Source organism: Theropithecus gelada, chromosome 6 (genome assembly GCF_003255815.1).
Source record: "Theropithecus gelada isolate Dixy chromosome 6, Tgel_1.0, whole genome shotgun sequence".
In the NCBI taxonomy this organism is placed as follows: Eukaryota; Metazoa; Chordata; class Mammalia; order Primates; family Cercopithecidae; genus Theropithecus; species Theropithecus gelada.
Window position 1 is genome coordinate 7497011 of NC_037673.1, and position 22148 is coordinate 7519158.

Here is a 22148-nt window from a genome sequence, read left to right on the forward strand (position 1 = left end):
CAGGTCCCCTTCGGAACTTCCTATTGGTCCTAGGTACGGAGCATGGGCACTAGGGCAGTGCGCATGGGCGCAGCGTTGGTGGAAGTCGCGCTGTGCAGGTGTGTCCTCGGCTGGCGCGGCGCAGGTAAAAGCGCTGGTGGCTACGGTTTCCGGATTCCGGCCGCTGGCCCCGCACTAATCCCGAGGGAGAGGCGGCCCGGGCCGGGGAGCGAGGGGAGGCAGCCGGCTTGCGCCCATGGTTCCCACGCCCCTTGAGCTCCGGGGGTCGCCGCGGGGGCGGGCTCGGCCTCGGGCTTGGCCTTGGCTTTGGCCTTGGCCTTGGCTTTGGCCTTGGCCTTGGTTTCCCCGGAAGCCCGTGCCGGAGATCGGCGTCGATCTCTGCGCGCGGGGCTCCTGGGTGGTGTGGGACCTCTCCGCCTGTTCTGCCTTTGGTTCTAGGCACTTCCTAGGACTAGGGAAACCGCACTCGGGGACTCGGGGAACGGGGGAACGTGTCGGGTTGGGGCGGCGCTTTCCGGGGAACCGGGGATTTTCCGAGAGCCCACCTGGCGGGATGCGGCAGTGAGCTCTGCCCACCGCCTCCGCGCCGCCCCGGGGGCTGCTGGGGCCCGGGCCTTCTTTGAGAGTCGTGGGAACGTGGTGCCGGGTTGTGGGGCAGTAGCAGGGCTGAGGGATTGATTGATCCTGGGAAGTCCTCAGGATGTGTGTGTTTCATGGGAAGTGATAGAAATTTTAGCTGTAGTAAGATTTTCGTGATCGTTTCCACCGTTTTCTGTGAGCTGTAAATGTGTAGTGTTTTCATATTGTTTATTTACTCTTTCAGATAACTTGTCGAGTACCTGTTTTGTGCCAGAGCCGTTCTGGGCGGTTCATTCACCAAAAGCCAGTATTTTGGTTTGGGTTTCAGTTTAAATCTGTCTCCACAAATTGACAGCCCACCAGTTTTAGCCATTAGATGAGTATGGAAAAAAAAATCTGTGAGTGTCGTTTGTTTTACTATTGCTTATCTCTTCAGGAAAATCGTGTTAGTAAAATGTTTTAAGTGGATTGGAAATATTTTTTCTTTATATGCACCTGTATGTAATATACGCATACACTCACATATTTTTGATTTCCATTAAATACAAAAAAGGTAACTGATGTGCTTCAGTTACCTTTAGTACTGTGATTAGTTTGTTTAGCATTAGGATCAAGTAGGAACCAAGAATCCTATCATTTTAATATAATTTTTGCTTTTATATTTTTTAAGAAAGGGGACACCAAAAGATATTTAAGACTGTTGGGAATGATACTGTGCCTCAAGTTTTGTTCAGGTTCTTTTCTTGTGCCACATCCTTTTTCAGGTAGGTGGTAATAGTCTCATTTTTAGGATAGAGGAGCTGTGGTACAGGTCATTTGGGAAGCTTGCCTACAGGGTTGCACTTAGGAACCACAGATTCAAACCCAAGTAGTTCCGAGCCGATAGTCTGATCTCTGAGCCATGGAATTAGAGTTTCATTCCTACACTCTCCTTAATTCGATGAATTCTTATTTAGGCTCATTTAAGATTAGTGCTAAAAACAAATTTAGAAAAGGCTATTACATATTACGTTTGGGTATTGTTGCATTGTTTCTTAAAGATTGAGGGAGAATCAGTACCTCTAGGTTGTTACTATTTCATTAAAAACAGGATCTCTCTTTTTTCCCCCATTTTTCAGTTTCACTGTTACATGCCTTGAAGTGATGAGGAGGTTTCTGTTACTATATGCTACACAGCAGGGACAGGCAAAGGCTATCGCGGAAGAAATATGTGAGCAAGCTGTGGTCCATGGATTTTCTGCAGATCTGCACTGTATTAGTGAATCCAGTAAGGTTAGAGCTGTTACAATGGATTTTTACCGTTTTGTGCTTTGAAGAATTTTGGTTGGGAAGTGATGTTTATGAAACAATAAAGGACACTAAATACCACCAGATAGTCCTTGTTTTTTAACAGAAATTTTTTTGTTCAGTGGTATGGTAAGATATCACCAGCATTTTTTTTTTTTTTTTAATGTAGAAGTGTGCAGTTGAATTAGACTAAATGGTCTCAAAAATTGAAACAAGTAACAACTCCTTAACTGTAAATGACAGAAGTAGCATATGCTGTGTCTATTTCACAGGGTGGCTGTGAGAACAAGTGAGATGTGTGTTTGCCTGCTCAGGTGTACTTTCCGTCTGTTGAATCCTAGTGCCCCATTTTTTTCCCCAAAAGAAAGGCCTTGCCATTCGTGTTAGAGTTCCTCCTGATCAAGGACCGCTTAGATTCTTTTGTGAAATAGAATTTAAAGTAGTAGTGTAAGGATCTGGAAAACACTCGGCTGTTTCCTCAGGGACTAGTTGTTTACGTTCGGTCTCTGCAGAAGTTCCTACCTTAGGGTATTTGCAACTTTACAATCTTGTGTTCTTTTATTTAGTTTGCTGCCTCCAGATTATACTATTTCAGACAATTCAGGTGATAGCAGTTGGCAGGGGCTTTATACCACAAGGTGATTTGCCAGCCGCTAAGCGGTTAAAGTTCGATTCAGAGACTGCCCTGCCAGTGCTCTCTCACTCAAGTGCACAACCCCCTCTGGCCTTTCCTGAGACTCTAGTTCTGAACGCTAGACTGTATGCAGCTCAAGTGAATTATAAACCCAGCTCATGGAAGGAGACTCACCTAGTTCCTTTATGCAGCCCTACCATGGTGACTCTGGCCACCAGAGAAAAGGGAGTTTCCTGGAGAAGACCGCCAGTCAGCAGACTCTGTCATTCTGCAATAACTTCAGTTCACATTGCAGTGCCACATGATGAAATACCTGCATCTGTTACTTTGGACAAAACCAAAGCCATCAACATCATAAAACTAGTCCTGATTTGGCCCCTTGTGGTTGACCTCAGTAAGGTGATCAGCAGGTGTTTTGTCAGTCAGATGAATGGTGAAATTTTTTTTTTTTTTTTAACACCAAGTTAGTCATGCTGTTTGTCCTCCCTGGCTGATGGTTTCCTCTAGCTGTTCATAATCTAATCTCCTTCCTAGTTCACATAGTCCTTTTCAAGATGACTTTACTCATACAAACTCTGTATGCAGAGTTTCACACACAACTTATATAGAGTCTTGGAAGCATTAAATGCCTTGGTAAAAAGTTAGCTCAAGTCATTACCTCTTTTATCAGCATGAAAAATAAGGTGAATTATTTGGAGCCAAATTAGATGGTGTTCATGGGCAGTAGAGCTTGTGGAGTCCTTATAAGTAAGACAAGGAACTGCTCTGTTTGAAATATTTAAATTTACACGAGAATGAGAAGAAACTTGATTTGTAAGAGTTTATAGCTCAGCTTATAGCTAATGATATTCTCAGAGTTAAGAGTGAAATGCTGTGTTTGAAATATTTAAACTTACGTGAGTATAAGAATAAACTTGATTTGTAAGAGTTTATAGCTCAGCTCATAGCTAATGATATTCTCAGAGTTAAGAGTGAAATGCTGTGTTTGAAATATTTAAACTTACGTGAGTATAAGAATACACTAGATTTGTAAGAGTTTATAGCTGAGCTTATAGCTAATGATATTCTCAGCTCGGGAAACCTGAGGGAACGAGGAGCGGTTCTTGATAGCCAGCTCCCTGATTTAGAAGGAGTGACACTTTAAATTTCCCAGTTTTAAAATGCCCTGTTGTCCCTCTGCCTTAGTGTCACATGCAGTACACATGGCTGGTTTTATACTTTGCTCAAGATCTCAGAGCTGTGGTGTTTTTATTGCTGTCTTTCTTTACCACAGTATTCTACTTGTTGCTTCCTTGTCTTGCCATTCTAATCCTGAGTGCTTATGTATCAGTTCTCTTTACTTCGAGTCTCCCCATCCCCATTTTAACACTTCTTTCCTTGCTTTTTTTTTTTTTACTTTCTTATGAAAAGACGTTTCCACCCAGTTAGCTGCTCTTCCTCCTTGGCAGCTCATCACGGTGCCTCATTTTGGCTCTTAGCAGTGCTGATTTGCCTTGCAGATCAGAGCTCATGTTAATGTTTGGCCCATGACTCGGTGGCAAAGAGTTGACTATATCCTATTTCCTCTGATTTTTCTGAAAATGAAGGACCAGACTAGATGGAAACCTGGGATGGGTCTTGTCTGTGCCTTTCTGGTCCCTGACTCTCATACACCACATGAAGAGAAAGACATGTTAATCCCCCAACTTCTTGATGAGCATCAACAAAACAGACGCATGGTTTCCTTGAATGACATCCTGCATTAGGCAACTTGATTAAGCTGAGAGCATGTAGTCACTGGACTGGTCATCTCAAAAAACCTGGCAAGGAGGAAAATTGAAATACAAGACGGGAAACTAAGCTGATTGCTTTGCTGCTGTGTTAAATCAAAACTGCATGCAGTGTTAGGTCCCTGACTTGATATCCTTGTTTTGTAGTATGATCTAAAAACCGAAACAGCTCCTCTTGTTGTTGTGGTTTCTACCACGGGCACCGGAGATCCACCCGACACAGCCCGCAAGTTTGTTAAGGAAATACAGAACCAAACACTGCCGGTTGATTTCTTTGCTCACCTGCGGTATGGGTTACTGGGTAATGGACTCTCTCTTCTGATCTTAATATAGTATACTGTTGTTATCTCTGGTATCTGAATTATCTTTCGGAACTATGAAGTGTGATCATAGAGGTTTTGTCTTTTTTATGTAAATATTATATGTATGTATATATAAATGTATGTAATGTGCTACCTTTTCTGAATCTTCCCCAGACTGAACTCAGAGCCACACCTCTGCAGAACCTCTTGAGTAGCATTTTAATTAAGGGCACGCCTCAGATGCAGCCATGAAACATTTTCAGAGTAGCAGTGGCTGGGCCTCATCCTAAACCTACTGAAACAGTCGTTGAAGAAGCAACTTCTCAGGCCATTCCTCTGTTTAGAAAAGCAAAGCAAAACAAAACACTCCCAATGATTTTGATAACTTCTCTAAGAACAATTCTCCCAGAATGAATGATTTTCATTCCTTAGCTACACATCAGGATTAGCTAGGGGAATTTTTATTAAATTCTATGACTTACGCCCAGCTCCAGTGATTCGGATGTAATTATTCCAAGGTAGGGCCCTGGCATCATTATTTTTAAAAGCTCCCAGGTGATTCTAACGTGTATCCCAGGTTAAGAAAAACTGACCTAGGACTCTGTGAACCATAGTTTAAAAATGTTAAAAGATCAGAAGGACCAGATCAGCACAATATGATACCAGAGGGGAATTGAGAGTCCGCATTCCTGACTCGTGACCTATATATATATATATTTTTTTTGAGGATTATTTTTTGGAGAGGGTATCTGGAAAGGATGGGTTGAGTATAATAAATAACTGATTAGAAATTTGAGATTGTAACCCTGGCAATGATCTGTCATATATAACATGTTCAAGAGAGTATTTCACAGTATTTATAATTTTTTTTTTACCTCAAGTTTTTATACTTTCTGTATTTTCAGAGAGAGAACACGTACTTGTTTAAAAATCCAGAAAAGACAGGAGCGGAAGCCTATCCCATTGTTCTAGTCAATGTTAGGCCCGAGCGTGGAACCACTGATTTCTTACCCTTTTGTAGAGAAAGAACATGGAGATGACTACTCAGCTGAGGAATTGAAGCCTTTTTTTTTTTTGTTGTTGTTGTTGTTGTTGTTGTTTTTACCATGAGACATAGAAGCAATTCTTAATTTCCCCAACACAGAAACATTTATAGCACATCGTTATTGTGGTTGTTTATACGGCAGGTGTACCTGTCTATATCAGGAGTCAGCAAACTCTATCTATAAAGGGCCAGATAGTAAATATTTTAGGCTTTGCAGGCCTACTCAACTCTTGCTGTTATGAATAATATGTACACAAATGGACTTGACTGTCTTCTAATAAAACTTTATTTACAAAGGCGGTGGGTTGTATTTGGCCCAGAAGCTATGGTTGGCTGACCCCTGCTCAGTATCAGAAAAAATGTACAGATAACAGATATTGTGGTTTTGCAACCTGTCTGATCCTTGTTTTAAGATTTCTGTATTTTTACACATAGTCAAGGAGATGAAAATGTGAAGTCTTTTCTTTCACCAGTGGCCAATAAGTATTTTGTTTCATTATATCTGGTACTTTTATATTGTAAAATAGAAGAAAGCTGCTTGCATGCATAGTATTACTCAAGGAGAATAAAATGTGAGGCTGTGCATTATTACTCCATTCAAAAGAGCATGGAATAGTATTATTTTAGATATTTTATTTACCTATTCTTTATGTCCTTAAATTTAAACCTTATCGTGCATTAATTATGTATTTGGGCTCTTTAGGTCTTGGTGATTCAGAATACACCTACTTTTGCAATGGGGGGAAAATAATTGATAAACGACTTCAAGAGCTTGGAGCCCGGCATTTCTATGACACTGGACATGCAGATGACTGTGTAGGGTAAGGGCAGTGTTCTCTGTTTATTCCAATAAGCCCTCTGTGCATGATGAAAGTTCATTTATAAAACGTGTTGGCTTTTCATTTAACACTGAACTTTTCCTCATGTTTTACTTTTGTTAGCTTTTTTAGCTTTGAGACCCAAGAGAGTCGGCCAGAGCTTGATTTACCTGTTTTGCTGATTTTCTTTTGTGTCTGTCTCATCCTTCTCAGTGTGTGCTAATGACAAGAGTTAGAAAAGGTACCCCAGTACAGTTATCTTTATTTTAAACAGTGTAGATATTTGCAGAAATCAGCTTGTTCTTTAGCAACTTGAATCGTGCATGCCATTCTCCTTGCCGTGCACACGGAGCCTTTGGATTGGGCTCTTTACATGGAGGGAGCCTGGTGAGCCACACTTCGCCGTTAGAGAGCGTGGGTCTGTGGGCCTGCACTGTAGGCTGCATTGCTTGGCGTGCTCTTACCCTCTGAACGGCCATTTGCCACCATGCCAATCAAACGTTTACAGACACATGCTTTATCTTTTCATTACTTTTATTCTTGTTTTTACAGGTCAGTATTTCACCCAGTGTGGCACCTTTCAAATTATCCTGATGTGTTTATTCAGTGGTCTTACAGATACTGTCCTATAACTTACTTAGCCTTTAACTATTTTAGCCAGATAATAGCACACACCCTTGATTTTTTTCTACTAGGTCCATGTATTAATTTAATTTTCTCTCACTATGTTACTGAATAATCTGTTTATGAGAAAATGACAAATTCAGCAAATGTCTTGCTTTTCGGCATACTGTATTTCTGCCGAACTCACCCTCGTGCCCACTTCTTCCATCTTTCCCTTCAGCTGTGCTGCTGTGGGTTTTTTCCACATCCCCAGTACACATATTGTTCCTGATTGTGACAAAGCTTTGTGACATTTCTTTGCGAATTCACTTTTAGCTCTGTACCTTTATGTTGAGTTTTCTTTTGCCAGAAGCTCATTGACATTAAATGCTCAGTCTTGTATGGGCTGTGTTTAACTGTTAATGTAAAGCTTGTGTCATCCATTACCATTAGGCCCATCACTCATCTATATTTCACTTCTCTTCAAAGGCTTTCATTTTCTCTGTTGATTTATTGGTGTCAGTATTAAAATGCTTGACTGTATATTTCAGTAGACTACACTGCTTAGATTTTTCAACCTAACTACCTTACTTCAATTTTTCCTTTTTCTGAAACAAAGATATTTTCAAGACATTCTTGCTTGATGTACATACCACCACACTAAATGGGGTTACGAATGCACGCATGAGTCCAATACCTGGGTTCAAATCCTTGATCCGCCACTTCCCGGCTGAGAACTTGGTCAAATTACTTAAGCTTTTTGTTCCTCGGTTTTTGCCTCTATGCAATAAATAACAGTAATCTATTTACTGTGTAAGCTTCGTGGTAGGATCAAACGGATTAATACATGTTGTCCTCTTAGAAGAGTGCCTGTCATCATGTAGTAAACACTTAGTGAACGTTAGCTCTCTTCATGGTTAACGCATATTATCACCTTAATATTTCTGAGTTATGAAAGTGATATTTTAAATGTAGCTGTTATTATTGAACCTGTAATTTTATAAACTTGTTTTCACAAAGGCTCCTCAGGGCAGATCTAATATATAACCACATTTTGAGCAGTGTACTACATGAGCACTTACCGAGCACAGTGAAATGACAGCCTGAGTCATGATGAGACACAGGCCTGAAATGTGCGTCCTCTTAATACTCATTTCGCTTTAGGAATTAGAATTTAATCGAACCTCCTTTCAGTTGTGATTGAAAGTGGTGTTATTTCCACAGCCCTGACACGGTCTTATCCACTGACTCTACTTCTCTGTTCAGGGAATGGCTGTTGTTATCATCATTTGTTAATAGTAGGTGGACTGCCACATTTAAAACAATCTATTTATGATGAATTCAACTTTCCCAGAGGATGGTTGCTTTTTTTTTCCTCCTGTTGTCAGCTTCCCTGGGAATTTTACTAAAATAAAAATAAATAAATAAATAAAATAGTTCAGGACTGAGAGAAAGGCTTTATTTATTTAGTCCAAGGACTTGGCATTAATCTGTAGTGATTTCTTGGTGATATTTTAATCTGTAGGGAAAAGATCAGTAAATCGGCTAGGCAGAAAAAAAATGTGCATTTGATTGATGGAATGAGCATTTGCAGCATTATGGTGGGCTTGGATTTTGGTTAAGTTCTGTTAGCATTAGTATGCCTATTTAAAATTATATCTTCTTAAGATAAAATTTACCAATTCTGGGACGTTAAGAGGAATTCTATTCCTATCATCCTATTACTAGAATATCTTCCTGTCCCTCTTCATTTCTTTTACCTTTATACATGCTCATGTTTTCAGCTGCAGTGCTAATGAACACATAATATATCCTGCTTTTTAAAACTTAATCATGAAGCATTTTTTTGTACTCCGAATGGTCTTCATAGTGTTTCTAACAAGTGCATACTTTGCCAAATGGACAGACTGTCATTATCCTGTTCTGCGTTCAGATGGAGAACTTAGGCATTTGTTTTGTTTTTCCTTTGCTTTTACTGTCCAGTTTAGAACTTGTGGTTGAGCCATGGATTGCTGGACTCTGGCCGGCCCTCAGAGAGCATTTTAGGTCAAGCAGAGGACAAGAGGAGATAAGTGGCACAGCCCCGGTGGCGTCACCTGCGTCCTCGAGGACAGACCTTGTGAAGTCAGAGTTGCTATACATTGAATCACAAGTCGAGCTTCTGAGATTCGATGATTCAGGAAGAAAGGATTCTGAGGTTTTGAAGCAAAATGCAGTGAACAGCAACCAATCCAATGTTTTAATTGAAGACTTTGAGTCCTCACTTACCCGTTCGGTACCCCCACTCTCACAAGCCTCTCTGAATGTTCCTGCTTTACCCCCAGAATATTTGCAGGTACATCTGCAGGAGTCTCTTGGCCAGGTAAGCAAGTTTTTCTTTATGCTGTGGATGCTTTTTAATCATGAATGTTTGCTTTGGGCTTTTAAATTATTACATTAGAAGAGAGGTCAACAAACTATGGCTCACTGGCCAAATGTGGCCCAGCACCTTTCTTTTGTAAATAGATTTCACTGGAACACAGCCATGCCTATTCATTTAGGTAGTGTCTGTGACAACTTCTGAGCTACAATGGCAGAGTTAATGGTGACCACAGGGGCCTGCAAAGCCTAAGGCATTTGGCCCCTTCCAGTAAAAGTTTTCCCACCCAGGTATTACAAAAGGTCTTGTATTATTATTTCTGTATTTGAAGAAGTAAATAGTGAAGAACTCAGTTTCGTCATTATTTTGGAGAACTAACAACTTGGTTTCTCATTTTAGATGAGTCAAACAGAGGTAAGTTGTATGGGCAGTTAGTTGAGTATCACGTTGCACGATAGCTAATTTCTCGCCATAGTCAGTGTATGGTACCCTGAAGTTTTTTTCTAACCTGCTTAAAATAAGTTTCCAGAGCTAAGTCCTCTTTCTGTTGAGTGGCTGTTTGGAGTTCCACGTGGACTTTTCTTACAAAAACCACAGCCTTACTGCAGTTATTGCCAGTTTTAGTGTCTTGTTCTCGTTTTTTAATGAAGACAGATGTAGACATTTAAGAAATAATTTGGATGCAGCATCTGTCTTGTGTATTAGCACTATTTGTAGACACCTCGTATGATAGCAATTTTTTTTAGCATCTTTTATAGTGTCTTTCTAAAACTTTCATACAAGTATGATTTTGTGTATAAACAACTGTGGGCTATTGTTTTTGCACTTGTACTTCATTATTTTGTGAATTGTTTAGTGAGATAATTGCAATAAGTGTATCTCAGTCTGGTTTGGGAATAGACAACGTATGCCTGGACTGGTGGGAGCAGAGTACAGTGATGCACCAGAGACAGAATCAGTTCATGCCAGTGGGGATAGAGAGTACTCATTCATCTGACTAGGAGTTTTAAGTTAGGAGGAAGATCTGTTAAGAGTTTGTGGGTTTTTTCCAGGAGGCGGAGATTGCAGTGAGCCGAGATCGCACTACCGCACTCTAGCCTGGGCGACGGAGTGAGACTCTGTCTCAAAAAAAAAAAAAAAACGGTTTCTAGGTTTTTTCTTAATAGAAAGTGTCATTAAATAGACTTGAGTTGTAAATAATGTAGTTAAAAGATTTAACAAATCTGAAGTATTGAAGGGAGACAATATAAATATGAAATAATATACTGAGAGAGTAAAGACTTGGGAAAAAAAAGAATGTTTTGTAGGCATCCTCTTGGGACCATCGCCTTGAGGCACAGAGGGGTTGGAAGCAGGATTTGGCACAGTGAGAAGCTGAGCTGCGATGCAGTCTCAACAGAGGCCTCAGTCAGCCCCGTATGGCACCTTTCTCCCATGCGGAAGTATTACCTCTTATCACCAGAGGGTCTTCTGGGTTGTGTGGTAGAGCGGCAGGACCTGTTAACAAGCACCGTCACTTGCACCTGCTGTAGAGCTCTCTCCTGCTCTGGGCCCCACACAAAGCTGGTGACCTTTTCTGTCACCTCGTATTTGGGTCTCAGCAGTCCTCTCAGGTATGGGATGTGCTATCCACAGATCCTAAAGACGCTTAGCAGTGATTCTGCTTCTCTGTAGGAGAAGTGAGGTACAAGGTGCACTAGTGTGGCCTTTACTTGGGAGGGGATGTCCTGACGTGCACCAAACTGTTAGAACCCTAAAAATTGTGCTGACACTGCAAGCCCTTAAATTGCATAGGGCATGGGTCTTACCAAGGACTCCAGTATTCTGACCACTTCTCGTTGCTCATTCAGTCTGATAGCACAATGCCCCTGATAGAGTAAGCTGGTTAGTGTGGTGCTTTGCAGGTGTTCCACATGTATTCAGACTCATAACAGCAGGCAGACTTATGAGAGCCCTGGGGCATAATTGTAAATGTATACATTGTTCCAACTCAAAGTGAACTGTTTCTGATCCTCTTTAGTGATAGGGTTGGGAAGGAGCACTTTGACGAAATCATTGTCCCTGTACCTGAGGCCATGCTAGTCTACTCTGTCAAGGAAAACCAGCTTGCAGAGAGGCTACAGCGGACCTGTTACTTGTTTGAGTTTCCAGTAGTTCAGTGTCATCCCCCAGGATTTGTGTGGTTTTTGCAGTGGTCAAACTGGTGAATTAAATGGAGATATGAGAGACCATCCCCTGTGTCCATCAGCTTTTTAAGGATGTCATTTCTCTCAGGATGCTATTCTGTTTCTCTTGTTCTATCTCGGTGTTTAGGGAGGAGGATGGCGTCAAATTCAGAGACTTCTTCTTGGCCTTCCCCATGATTATAGATCTTATGTCAGAGGCCAAGAATTCGGTGTTGCCCTGTGCCAGCTGCTGAGTGGCCACTGGGGGTCCTGGGCCAGGACTCCATTTACCGCCTGCCCCCCATGTGCCTTGCTGTCACAGACGAGCTGTGCTGATGCTTTGGGTCCCTGGGTAACAACATTCATTTGAACCCCCTCTTCACAGACCCTGGAATGCCTGCACATTCCCCTTAGCCCAGTGTACATTTCCCCTTTGGGAGAAGGACTGCAGAAGCCATTGCCAAGTACAGTTTCTCTAGTGTCGCACAGTCCCTCCTCCTAGGGACCTGTTCTCTCCTACAGTCAGTGGGTTGCTGGTCTGGAAACAGGGCAAAGGGTCGTTTTTATTGGAGCAGCTGCCTACAGCTCCCTTTACATGTCTCCTTGATTTTTTTTCATTGTAAGGATTGATCCAGTGCCTTTTTGAGCTGCTCATTTTTTGCATCTGTGTTCTGCCCTCCTCAATTTAGGACCTCAGCTGTCTTGTCGTGTGCATACTCTCCTGGCTCCTGTGGGGGCATAGTGCTCTGTCCTGTACTTTCTTAGGGGTTAGGCCCTTACCTTCCTTAACTGGCCCAGTGCTTTAGTGGCTGAGTGTGTCGCAACAACCCCAGTTATTGGTCTAGCAACCAGGAGAGGGGATGGGGTGTGGTGGTGGGGGCACAGGCATATGCTGTGGGCAGAGGTCCCTACACCATCCAGATGTGAGAAGGGAGTTCTTACTCTTCATGGGAAGGACTGGCCGCATCTGCAGGCTCGAAGAGTTCAAGGGAATCTGGGTAGTAAGATTTTTCAGGGAATCTGGGTAGTCAAGATCTTTAAGGGATTCTTCGTAGTCAAGATTTTTAAGGGCTTCTGGGTAGTCAGTATTTTAAAGGGAATCTGGGTATTCAAGAATTTTTTTCCCAGTTAGTCCTTGGCTTTCTCTGCCTTTGCTGTCATGAGCTGTATGAGATGACTGTGTCTTTCTAAGCTCCTGTGGATGTCCCCTGGCTTTTATACTTACTTCTTAATTGTTGATTCATCATTTAAGCTTTTTGCATTTTTTTCAAGTATGAGTGAAGTTTAGCAGTAGCCCTCCCAAGTCCCACCAGTCTTCTCTTCTACTATTTCTCCATAGTTCTCAAGCACCTGATGGATCTTGCAAGGTAATGCATTTGCTTCCACTGGCTCTCCCTGCTACTTAACGGTTGCATTGTTGCTGTGTGCTGGTACCATCTGTCTGCTCTCTCACTAGTGTGGTGGTCTCATTGTCAACCAGGTAGATGATCCAGCTCCAGACTCCATTTTAGCATCTTTCCTAGGCTACCCTGGCACTGTCACAGGCTGGTTCCAGGCGTCAAACAATGAGATGTTTTTAGGGCATCCTCTTGACAGCATCATCTTTGGGCATGGAGGGATGGAAGCAAGATTGGGCACAGAAAGAAGCTGAGCTGCTGTGCAGTCTCAGCAAAGGCCTCAGCCAATCCCACAGGGTTCTCTGGAGCTGGTGGGTCTTCAGAGTTGTCCTGAGTTGGAACAAAGAGGCTGGACCTTTGTAGTCATTGATTAGACATTGGATGTGGGCTGCCTCTGAAAAGAGGTGTGGGCAGGGGCAAGGTGTGACGTGAGAATGCTGAAGTGGTTCTTGCAGGTGGCAGAGATTGTCATTATCAGCACTGCCATAGCCTTTGCAGAAGGCAGTCTTCTTAGGGGTACATCTCAGTACCCCCACACCCCAGACACCCAGAACTGACCTTCATCCCAGCTTTCCCATATAGCCACTTATCCATGATTAATTGACTAGTACTGTTAAAATATTTTGTTTTTAAACTTAGGAATATAGAAAAGGAGTAGGGAGTATTATAAAGAATTGGGATTTTTTGCAGTTTTCCAAGACTTACTATGTCTGGTACAAGAGCTGCTAGCCACATATAGCTACTTAAATTTAAATTAATGAACATTTGTTAAAATTAATTCTGTTTCTTAGTGACACTAGCCATATTTCACAAGCCATATTTCAGCAGCCGTATGAACAGCATTACCCCACACTAGGGGGTTCCTGTGACCATCTACACACACACATACACACATGTTGCATTCTTAAACTCTTTCACATCGTTTAAGATCTCCTCTCCTTCCTGAAACATTTGCATACATACTGTTTCCCTGTACATAGTTTATTAGGAAAACTACTAGATCTTTATGTGAAAATGCCAGTATTTTGTATTTTCTAAGTGTATTTCAGAAATTCTAATGTCTAATAGATAAAGAGTTTGAAATAGAATCGAGCTTCTCTTCTGAAAAGCTAGCTCCATATGTCTGCACTCATTTACCTTGGAAATGAATACTAAGTAGCCAGGAGATTTTGTAAGTCCCTATGGATCTTGCATAGTCACTAAGCGAAAGAAGGGTATAATTGAAAATTGCACTTACATTTTGTCCCATTTGTTTCTAAAGGAGGAAAGCCAAGCATCTGTGACTTCAGCAGATCCAATTTTTCAAGTTCCAATTTCAAAGGCAGTTCAACTTACTACGAACGATGCCATAAAAACCACTCTGCTGGTAGAATTGGACATTTCAGTAAGTTGCAAAATTTATTTCTCAGCACAGTAATATTGTCAAGATGTGCAGAAAGACGTGTGGTGCTTGGTTACATACGCTGAGCTGCGTGGTGCTTGGTTACGTACGCTGAGCCTCGTGGTGCTNCCGCGTGGTGCTTGGTTACCTGCGCTGAGCTGCGTGGTGCTTGGTTATATAACAAGAGGTCTACCGAAAAATGATTACACTTGTCCCTTAGTATCTTTGAAGGATTTGTTCCAGGACCCCTTTCAGATATCCAGATCCTCAAAGCTCAACCACGTATATAAAATGTTATAGTATTTATATGTAATCTGTGCACATCCTCCCCTATACTTTAAGTCATCTGTCGGTTACTTACAGTAACCACAATGTAAGTAGTTGCTATACTGTATTTTTAAGTTTACATTATTTTTACTGTTATTTTTTATTGTTTTTTTCCTCCCAAATATTTTCCATCCAGGGTTGGTTGATTCTGAGGATGGAGAACCTGAGGATATGGAGGGCCCACTGTATATAGAAACATTTACATACAGTTTTAGTCTGAGATGTGCCTCTATGCACCCCGTCCATGGGCCCCCTGCCCACCCTCCACACCCTGCTGGAATCCGTTGACCTTAGGTTAAGAAACTGATCGACAGTCCTAAAATAAGTGCTTGAGTACCTCTTCAAAGTCATTTAGCTCAACCCTTTAGTTTGTGAAAGTCTTGAGAGGTTAAGTGGGTTCTTTCAGAAAAGCAAGGGCACATTAAGGCCGTCTGTGTAGATTTAATTGAACTTCCTAACAGAAAAAAAGAAATATAATGTGTCAAAACTAAATGGTTTTGCATCTATAAATATTAGTACTATGTACACCAAAATATTTTTTGTTCTGGTATTTTACATTTTTGTCATAAAGAGGCAAGGGTTGGTCTGTGCTTAATCCAGTCTGTCGCCCTTGCTGGCAAGAAATGTGAGCTTGTGTCATTGTGAGAGGCTCCTTCTCAGAGCTGTAGCCTGCATCTGTATCACTCTAGGGCTTAGAGGCAATGGGCCTAGTAATAGACTTGACTTGGGAAGTGGTGGCTTTTTCAGCCCATGTTTGCTCACAGCCAGTATCAAGCCAGATGGTGTAATGTTTTAAACTTAAGGAAATAAAGTACCCTTTCCTGTCCCCTAAAGGAAAAGAGTGAAGTAAGGAGAAGAAAATTGAAAACCAATGCTTTTGATCATAATTAATTTCTTTTGGTCATAATGTATGTTTTCGTGTGTGTGTACATCTGTGTTTTTGTAAGAGGGATTTTTATATTTACATGGGTTATTGAAAACGCCATAGGACCTTACTTTGTAGAGAACAAGGAAGGTCTGACTTCCATTCTTTAAGTATGCAATGATAAAAAGCAAAACACTGGATAACTGCCAGATTTCTTTTTAATAGTAACTGCTAATAATGAAAATATGTTTATTTGGTTAGTTGGGCTTACTTTTTAAAATTGTGTTGTTGTTTTTTTTGAAATTCTGTTTTCTTTCTGAGTTCATATATTAAAATCATGATATTGAAAACTACATTTTTGTTCCCCTATAGCTTAAACTATGTAACACATATAATGGATTTTATTTTATTTTTTCATTTTGGCTCTTCCCTAGAAAACAGACTTTTCCTATCAGCCTGGAGATGCCTTCAGCGTAATCTGTCCTAACAGTGATTCTGAGGTACAAAGCCTACTCCAAAGATTGCAGCTTGAAGATAAGAGAGAGCACTATGTCCTTTTGAAAATAAAGACAGACACAAAGAAGAAAGGTACAGCCCTGCTGCTGTGACGTTAGGGTGTTGTGGGCCAGTGACTAGAGCTGATGGTGAGAGTGTGGCTCTAAGGTTCAGTGTCCTGTGTGGTGGCCGCACAGATGCCTGGGGCTCAGCTGTGCATCAGGGTCCGGGAACACAGGCATACACTGGTATTGCTAGTTTCTTAACTTTCATGTTAATTACCCTGAATAAGAAGATAATGGATGTTCTGATTATTGGACATTTGTGGATATGAAAAATGAGTGTAAATGTAGTTTTTGAGAAACATTGGCCTAGGTTTTTAAAAAAAATTTTTTTCCTATTATGTTTACTTCTCATAGTATGTTTGTTTTTGCTCTATTATATAAAATAATTGCTTTATCCATAATTATTTATTTTTCAAAGTATAAATATTTACTTAGAATCTTGAATTAGTCCTAAATTGATTTTTTGAGAGTAATAATGCTAATGGAGTACTGCTATCTTTTTAGCTTTTTGTTTCTTAATTTTAAATAATTTTCCTTTCTTTTATATGGCCTATCTTGAATTTATAGTCTTTTATTTTTATTTTTTTGTAAGGTGGAGTTTTTTCACTGTATTCATTTTGGGGAATTTTTTTGACTGAATAAACATTGCCACAAGTCGTATTGCACTTTGATGTGCTGTAAAGTACTACAGTAATTGTGTTTTGGGGAATGTGTAAAACATTTTATTCTTTATCTTCTATGTCATGAACCCCTTTCTCGTCTTTACCTGGAAAGGAGCTGCCTTACCCCAGCATATACCTGCGAGATGTTCTCTCCAGTTCATTTTTACCTGGTGTCTTGAAATCCGAGCAATTCCTAAAAAGGTATTTTTTTCTCTCTTCTTCAGGTAACTATTTTAAAATATGCTTAGCTTTGTTTAGGATTGATTAAACAAATCTAGAATCTGCCCTTTGCAGTCTTAAAAAATATGATCTTGATAGCATGTTTTTAATATTAGTTCTCACAGGTGTGTGCTATCATCATAACTATCATATACAAATCTTTTTATGTTGTATTTGCATTTTAATTTTTGTTTGAAATGAAGTTTAAATAGGGCTTTTTCTTAGTCTTATTTTTACTAGTCATTAACTGTGTAGCACATTCCACAGTGATGGAGGTGACTGCAGTTGACCTTGTGTTACCCAGCTACACGTTGCTGCTGCTGCTGTAATTGGTGACAGAAAGCTAATGCGAGCTTAGGATTCCCCACCACCACCACTTGCAACTTGCTACAGTTGTTAAGATCTCCTTTGTGTAATACTATGTAACTATTTATTGCTGTAACAGAATGCTTCAGGAAAAATGGAAGGGTTTTGGTAGGTAATAATCAGTTTTTAGATGAACTTGGTGGTAGAACAATCCACTAGATGTCAGTATTGTACCAGGAACTGTTTTTTTAAAACTACTTGTAACTGATTTCTTCTCACCAGTTCCCTGAAGTGGCCATTAATGGCTAAAATTTTTCACATGTCCCTTGCCACACTTGTATCATCAGTGAGCATAGAGAGTGTTGTAATTAGGCCACCATCTCCCCAGTGTGGTTTTCGTGTCATTTTATTAATGTGTTTATGACATTTCTAGTCTTGGATGAGTAAACTACTTTAGAGAGAGGCTCAGCTGTCTCTAAATACGTGTGTGTGTGTGTGTGTGTGTGTGTGTGTGTATATATATATATATATTTTTTTTCCATCTTCCTTTCCTGGTAATCAGCTCGAGATGTAATTTGAGTAAATTTAGAATTAATTTACTGTGATGAAAGCTTACCGATTAAGTCACAATTTTGATTCAGCTCTACTGCTTTTAAAATATGTGTAAAGTGTGTGTGTGTATGTGTGTGTGTGTATATATGTGTGTGTATATATTGGTGTGTATATATATGTATACCTGGTTTTTTTTTTTCCCTCAAAAATAGTATGCTCATTGGAAAAATTCTGGATACAGAAATAACCTAGGAAACCAAAGTATTTTATAATCAAACCCTCAGAGTTAACACTTGAATTCTGCTTTCCTGAGGAAAATATGGGGATCCATATTGTATGTGCTGTTCTATAACTTGCCTTTTTAACTTAAATCGAGAATCTGTATATTTCAGGATGGAAAGAGTTTTAATGGATACTGTGGATACACCATTATTTGTTGATATAATTATGGGCAGTGGAGTCATTTTCGCTTTTTCACTACTAAAAAAGAAAGGCAAACTTTCTTGTATTAATTTTTGGACACTTACTTGAAGTATATTTGTAAAACAAATTCCTTGGAGTAGAATTGCTGTTTTAAAAATATTTACATTTTAAATTGTAACAATGTTTGTCAGCTTGCTCTCCAAAAACAGTGCAGTATTTCCTGTTTTAGTACCATAAAGTTTTCGTAGTTCTAAAGTGAAAAAAGTATGTTAAAGGATTTAAAATTGTGACTGTTTTAGCTTTTAATTTAGAAGATTGTATTGGCTTTAGAATTTACAAACTGTTATTGATGGATTTTTTTATTATCTTCCAAAAAGTCTAAGCAGAGATTTGGGGTGTCCATTCAGCAGCGTTTCCTGAGTCCTTGTTTTTGTTCAACACTGAGTTTGGCATTTGGTGTAATTTGTTAGTGTCTTGGTATTTTAGACAGAGATTCTTCAGCTAAACCTTTGGAAACCTGTGACTCCTTTGGGAACAGTGATTTTGTCCTCCCTGTTAAGGAAGTCCAGGACATAATCGTCTTGAGCCATGGAATTTAAAGTAGCAGTACCCATTAGCATTTCACATAACATTTGATGCGAATAATGACACTGAAGTGCTTTGTTCCTAAAGAGCCCTTGAGAAATAAGCTATGTATGCATGTAATTAATAGCTTGTAATTGCATTGAAATAAAAAATTCTTATTAGCAAGTTTGATGTTTTGTTTGGGAGTTTAGACTTTGAAAATTGGGATTCAGAATTTTATTATTTTTATTTATTTATTTACATTGTGAAATTTTTCTAACAGGTCAACATTAAAGCAAATGGTAAATTAAGTTCCCTCCTCCTGACAATAGCTCCTAGTGGCTTTCTCATTTTTTTCTTGGGTAATTGGGCGCATCCCCAGGAAGACACTGAACTGAGTATTCTAATAGCTCTACCCACAAATTGTGTCATAATTTAAGGCGGGCTCCTTTTTGTAGGCATTTTTGCGAGCCCTTGTGGACTATACCAGTGACAGTGCTGAAAAGCGCAGGCTACAGGAGCTGTGCAGTAAACAAGGGGCAGCCGATTATAGCCGCTTTGTACGAGATGCCTGCGCCTGCTTGTTGGATCTCCTCCTCGCTTTCCCTTCTTGCCAGCCACCGCTCAGTCTCCTGCTTGGTGAGTAGTCGCTTTCACAAGCACCGTGGTGGCTGTTCCTGCACTGACAGGCAGGCCACCTTTCTGTAGTAAAGAAAATTTGCTGCTCTTGTCTTACCCTTTGTATTCTATGCATAAAGAATACATCTAAATGAATGGTGGTGATTGGTAAGTAAACATCTTATATCTTGTTCTCAGGGTGCTGTGACATCTGTGTGCCCTTCCAGAAGTCACACAATTCCCCTTCCAAACCTTTGGTTTTTCTTTTTTTTCCTTCCAGCAGTGTCACTATCATTTTCTGTCTTAGTAGAGTCACTTGTTATTCTCTTTTTTTGCCTCAGAATTGAGCATCTTTTCTAATTTAACTTTTTTCAGAAAGGTTGTTTAGCTAAATGTCTAAAAATGGGCTTTCTGTTAAAAAGTTACCTTTTTCAGAGCTAATGAACATCATACTGAATTGATAGAGGTTGATGCAGTCTGTGCTGTGTGCAGAATGCAGAAATGCCCCCATCTGAGCCAGTCCAGATCGAGGGTCCTTCAAGAGCAAAAGGGGCCTATGTCGTACCAGTGCAAGTCGACATATTCATGGTACTGCCAGGCAGAGAACCATCCCATTTCAGATGAAAGGTAACCCATTTTTTTGCCCAGAGTGACTCTTCTAGTCCTCATACTCCAACAGAAGAGACCTAAGCGTTTTCCCTGAGCAGTCGATGTCCAGGGGGCCTCTCTGTGGCTCTCAGGAAGGGATTGAAAATGCTTACTGGGGTGAAGACTGGGTGCTTTATAGGACTTCAAAGCCTTTATTACTTTCCTGTGCTTATAATTTTGTCATCTCCTTTCCCGTAGTGGTAAGTTGTCATGCCTTTAACATTTGCATTTTTCTTTGGTGACACCAAAATGTGTATTGTCCTTTTTACTCTTAGGCCAGCAAGATCCTTTTTGATGCCCAGTACAATTAAAGGCACCCTCCTCTGCAAGTCAGGGCCTGATTTCTCCTCCTTTTTCTTAGTGTTCTTTCCACTTAGGACCTCCCCAAAATGGTAAGACCATGTTGCTGAATGAGGCCGCTCTTCTCGCCATCCTGTCCTAGGCTGGCCCTCTCACCCTCTCCAGTGAAGTCTTTGGAACCACAGCAGGATTAGGATGACAGAACACAGGGTGGGGAGTTCTAAGTAGTAGTGGAAAGTTCTCTTGTCATATACTATTTTATTTCAATTCTTTTCATAGATTTTTTGTTACCTTTTAGAATGTTTGTAACAATACCACATATTACATAGTTATATAAAATAATTAAAGTCATTGGGACTTATAAAAAATTATATTATTTTCTAATTTCTTTAAGAAAAATTAAAATATCTAAAGCTTAATATTAAGTCGAACACCCTACTAAACCTTATTTTGATGTTTAAAACTCTAAGCCATTATACATAGACCTTTTCAGATTTTCAGTTAAGTAACTGCTAAAAATGAAACATACCAAAACGTAAAACATTTCGAAGTTTATTAGTGGATAGTTCAATATTTAAATACAGATTATTTAACCTGCTTTTGAAAGAATACCTGTGTATTTTGAAATCACTGAATTTTTTTTATGATTTTTTAAAAACCAAACACTTTAATTATTTTAAATGTAAGATGGAAAATTTTCAAGCCTAAGTATTTTCAGTAATTCTTGAAAGAGTAGCCTTTAATCTTTTGGGATCATGACTTTATTTTAAATCTGAAAACTGGACACCTCCCTGCAGAAAACTGCACATACCTAGTAAGAGTTTGCTGACTCCTCGCCTCTGAAGCCACCTCATGGACCCATTCCTAGGAGCCTTTGCTTTCAAAATTTAGCATTTGGATAGAAATACTGACAAGAGTAAGGAAATGCGTCTTATCTCGTTTTTAACTTTACGAATTGAAAAAAATAGTAATATTTTACTTGAACACAAAGAATTTATACATGCTCTTAACTATGATTTAAAACTAGAACATGATTTATTTTGAGTATTCTAAATAAGATGTGGATTTTTTATTTTTTAGGTAAGGTTATTTTCAGTAGTAGTGAATTAATAATTGCTTGTTTTTATTTTTTTCTAGAACATCTTCCTAAACTCCAACCCAGACCATATTCGTGTGCAAGGTACTAATATTCATTCACATAATATATAGCATCATTGTCCAAAATCTTTTGGCACTCAGACTTCCAAATCCTTAGAGTTTACTAATTTATTCAGTGAAAACTTAGCTGATTTATGGAAGACAGTACCAGGCATAATAAAGCAGAAGAATCACAGAGCTCCTGTCCTCTGGGACTTCATAGAATTTAACGTCTTGGGTGGCTCCTGACCACCCAGCACTGTTTGCCCACCTAGGAGTCTCAGGCTCCTCCACATGCTTCCTCTGTTGGTGTGCCCAGCCCCCGTCACTGAATGGCAGCAGAAGGTAGGGGAGACAGAAAAGTTCCACTATAAAACATTTGATGAGGCTGGGTACGATGGCTCATGCCTGTAATCCCAGCACTTCGGGAGGCCGAGGCTGGCAGATCACAAGGTCAGGAAATGAAGACTATCCTGGCTAACACTGTGAAACCCCGTCTGTACTAAAAATACAAAAACAAAATTAGCCGGACGTGTTGGCGGGCGCCAGCTACTCGGGAGGCTGAGGTGGGAGAGTAGTGTGAACCTGGGAGGTGGAGATTGCAGTGAGCCGAGATCGCGCCACTGCA

The 22148-nt window shown here is 40.1% G+C and overlaps 1 protein-coding gene across 2 annotated transcripts in view; it reads left to right on the plus strand.

Annotated features, from left to right (window-relative positions):
* Positions 1–20: 20 nt before the first annotated feature.
* The window catches only part of MTRR (5-methyltetrahydrofolate-homocysteine methyltransferase reductase), a 31425-nt gene continuing 9297 nt past the window's right edge, over positions 21–22148 (plus strand). The window contains exons 1-10 of one of the 2 annotated variants that reach the window (XM_025388719.1): positions 21–98; positions 1698–1851; positions 4417–4570; positions 6320–6437; positions 9021–9399; positions 14220–14342; positions 15966–16119; positions 16866–16954; positions 19276–19456; positions 21521–21563. In XM_025388719.1, the coding sequence (XP_025244504.1) occupies positions 43–98; positions 1698–1851; positions 4417–4570; positions 6320–6437; positions 9021–9399; positions 14220–14342; positions 15966–16119; positions 16866–16954; positions 19276–19456; positions 21521–21563 (1451 nt within the window). In that variant the 5' untranslated portion in view covers positions 21–42. Of the gene's footprint in view, positions 125–1697; positions 1852–4416; positions 4571–6319; positions 6438–9020; positions 9400–14219; positions 14343–15965; positions 16120–16865; positions 16955–19275; positions 19457–21520; positions 21564–22148 lie in introns of both variants that reach the window. The other variant, XM_025388720.1, reaches the window with a different exon arrangement.